At 47.2% G+C, this 1687-nt stretch overlaps 1 protein-coding gene across 1 annotated transcript; it reads left to right on the forward strand.

Annotated features, from left to right (window-relative positions):
- The first annotated feature begins 547 nt into the window (after positions 1 to 547).
- On the forward strand, positions 548 to 1687 carry LOC117449177 (rhodopsin). The gene has a single exon (XM_034086628.1). It carries the CDS (start codon positions 548 to 550, stop codon positions 1604 to 1606), a length of 1059 nt encoding a protein of 352 aa, XP_033942519.1. The 3' UTR covers positions 1607 to 1687.

Below are 1687 nucleotides of genomic sequence, written 5' to 3' on the forward strand. Positions count from 1 at the left end.
TAAAAATCTGGCATATTGTTTGTTTTTCAGAAGATATATGAGTGATTTTGGTGTTTCATATAGACTAGAGTTCATACTTTTTTAATGCACCTATTGATATTTGAAAATCTATGATCGCCTACATCTGGACTTTTTCGCTTTGGGAGTTGGGAGCATCTGAAGGAAATTCATGCAAATATGGGGAGACCCCGACTGTTTTATGTGCCCAGAAAAAGTAGCCCTAAATAGTATCTTTTAAATGAAATGCACATGAAAAGGTTACTTTTTAAGCATGAGGTACTTAAAAAAGCAGTTATCAATATCTCCATAATATGCATGAGCAGGTGTAACCTTGATATCTTGATGAGTTGTCAGATATGTTTGCAGTGGCTGCTGGATTAGATATTAACTTCGGCCTAAATCACGTTATGCTGACAGACATACAAATGGATAATCCAAGGTGTGCCTTTTAAAAGCCAGACCTTGGCCACCAGGATCCACATGTAGCAGAGTCCTCTCCATCCAAGAAACAAAACTGAAGGGCTGATTGAAACCGCAAACCGCAAACATGAACGGGACAGAGGGACAATATTTTTACATCCCTATGGTTAACACCACTGGCGTTGTCAGGAGTCCTTATGAATACCCTCAGTACTACCTTGTCAACCCAGCAGCTTACGCCGTCCTGGGTGCCTACATGTTCTTCCTCATCCTTGTTGGCTTCCCCATCAACTTCCTCACTCTGTTCGTCACCATCCAACACAAGAAGCTGCGTACCCCTCTAAACTACATCCTGCTGAACCTTGCTGTGGCTAACCTCTTCATGGTGTTTGGAGGATTCACCACCACCATGTACAGCTCTATACACGGCTACTTCGTCCTAGGACGCCTCGGCTGCAATTTGGAAGGATTATTTGCTACCCTTGGCGGTGAGATTGCCCTCTGGTCACTGGTTGTCCTGGCTATTGAAAGGTGGATCGTTGTCTGCAAGCCCATCAGTAGCTTCCGCTTCGGGGAGGATCACGCAATCATGGGTTTGGCCTTCACATGGGTGATGGCTTGTGCTTGTGCTGTGCCCCCTCTTGTCGGCTGGTCTCGTTACATCCCTGAGGGCATGCAGTGCTCATGTGGAATCGACTACTACACACGTGCAGAAGGATTCAACAATGAGTCCTTTGTTATCTACATGTTTGTCTGCCACTTCACGATCCCATTGATTATCATTTCCTTCTGCTACGGCCGTCTACTCTGCGCTGTCAAAGAGGCTGCTGCTGCCCAGCAGGAGTCTGAGACCACCCAGAGGGCTGAGAAGGAAGTCAGCCGGATGGTAGTAATCATGGTCATTGCCTTCCTGGTGTCTTGGGTTCCCTATGCCAGTACGGCCTGGTGGATCTTCTGCAATCAAGGAGCTGAGTTCGGACCACTCTTCATGACCGTCCCGGCCTTCTTTGCCAAGAGTTCTGCCGTCTACAACCCAATGATCTACATCTGCATGAACAAGCAGTTCCGCCACTGCATGATCACCACCATGTGCTGCGGTAAAAATCCATTTGAGGAGGAGGAAGGAGCGTCCTCTACTAAGACCGAGGCTTCGTCTGTATCCACGAGCTCGGTGTCTCCTGCATAAAAGGGCCGTTGACACAGGCTCCATGATCCAATATCGAAGAAGACGACTTCTGCTCCCCTGGTAAAACGACTAAAGGCTAAC

This window comes from Pseudochaenichthys georgianus, chromosome 7 (assembly GCF_902827115.2).
Source record: "Pseudochaenichthys georgianus chromosome 7, fPseGeo1.2, whole genome shotgun sequence".
Taxonomy (NCBI): Eukaryota; Metazoa; Chordata; class Actinopteri; order Perciformes; family Channichthyidae; genus Pseudochaenichthys; species Pseudochaenichthys georgianus.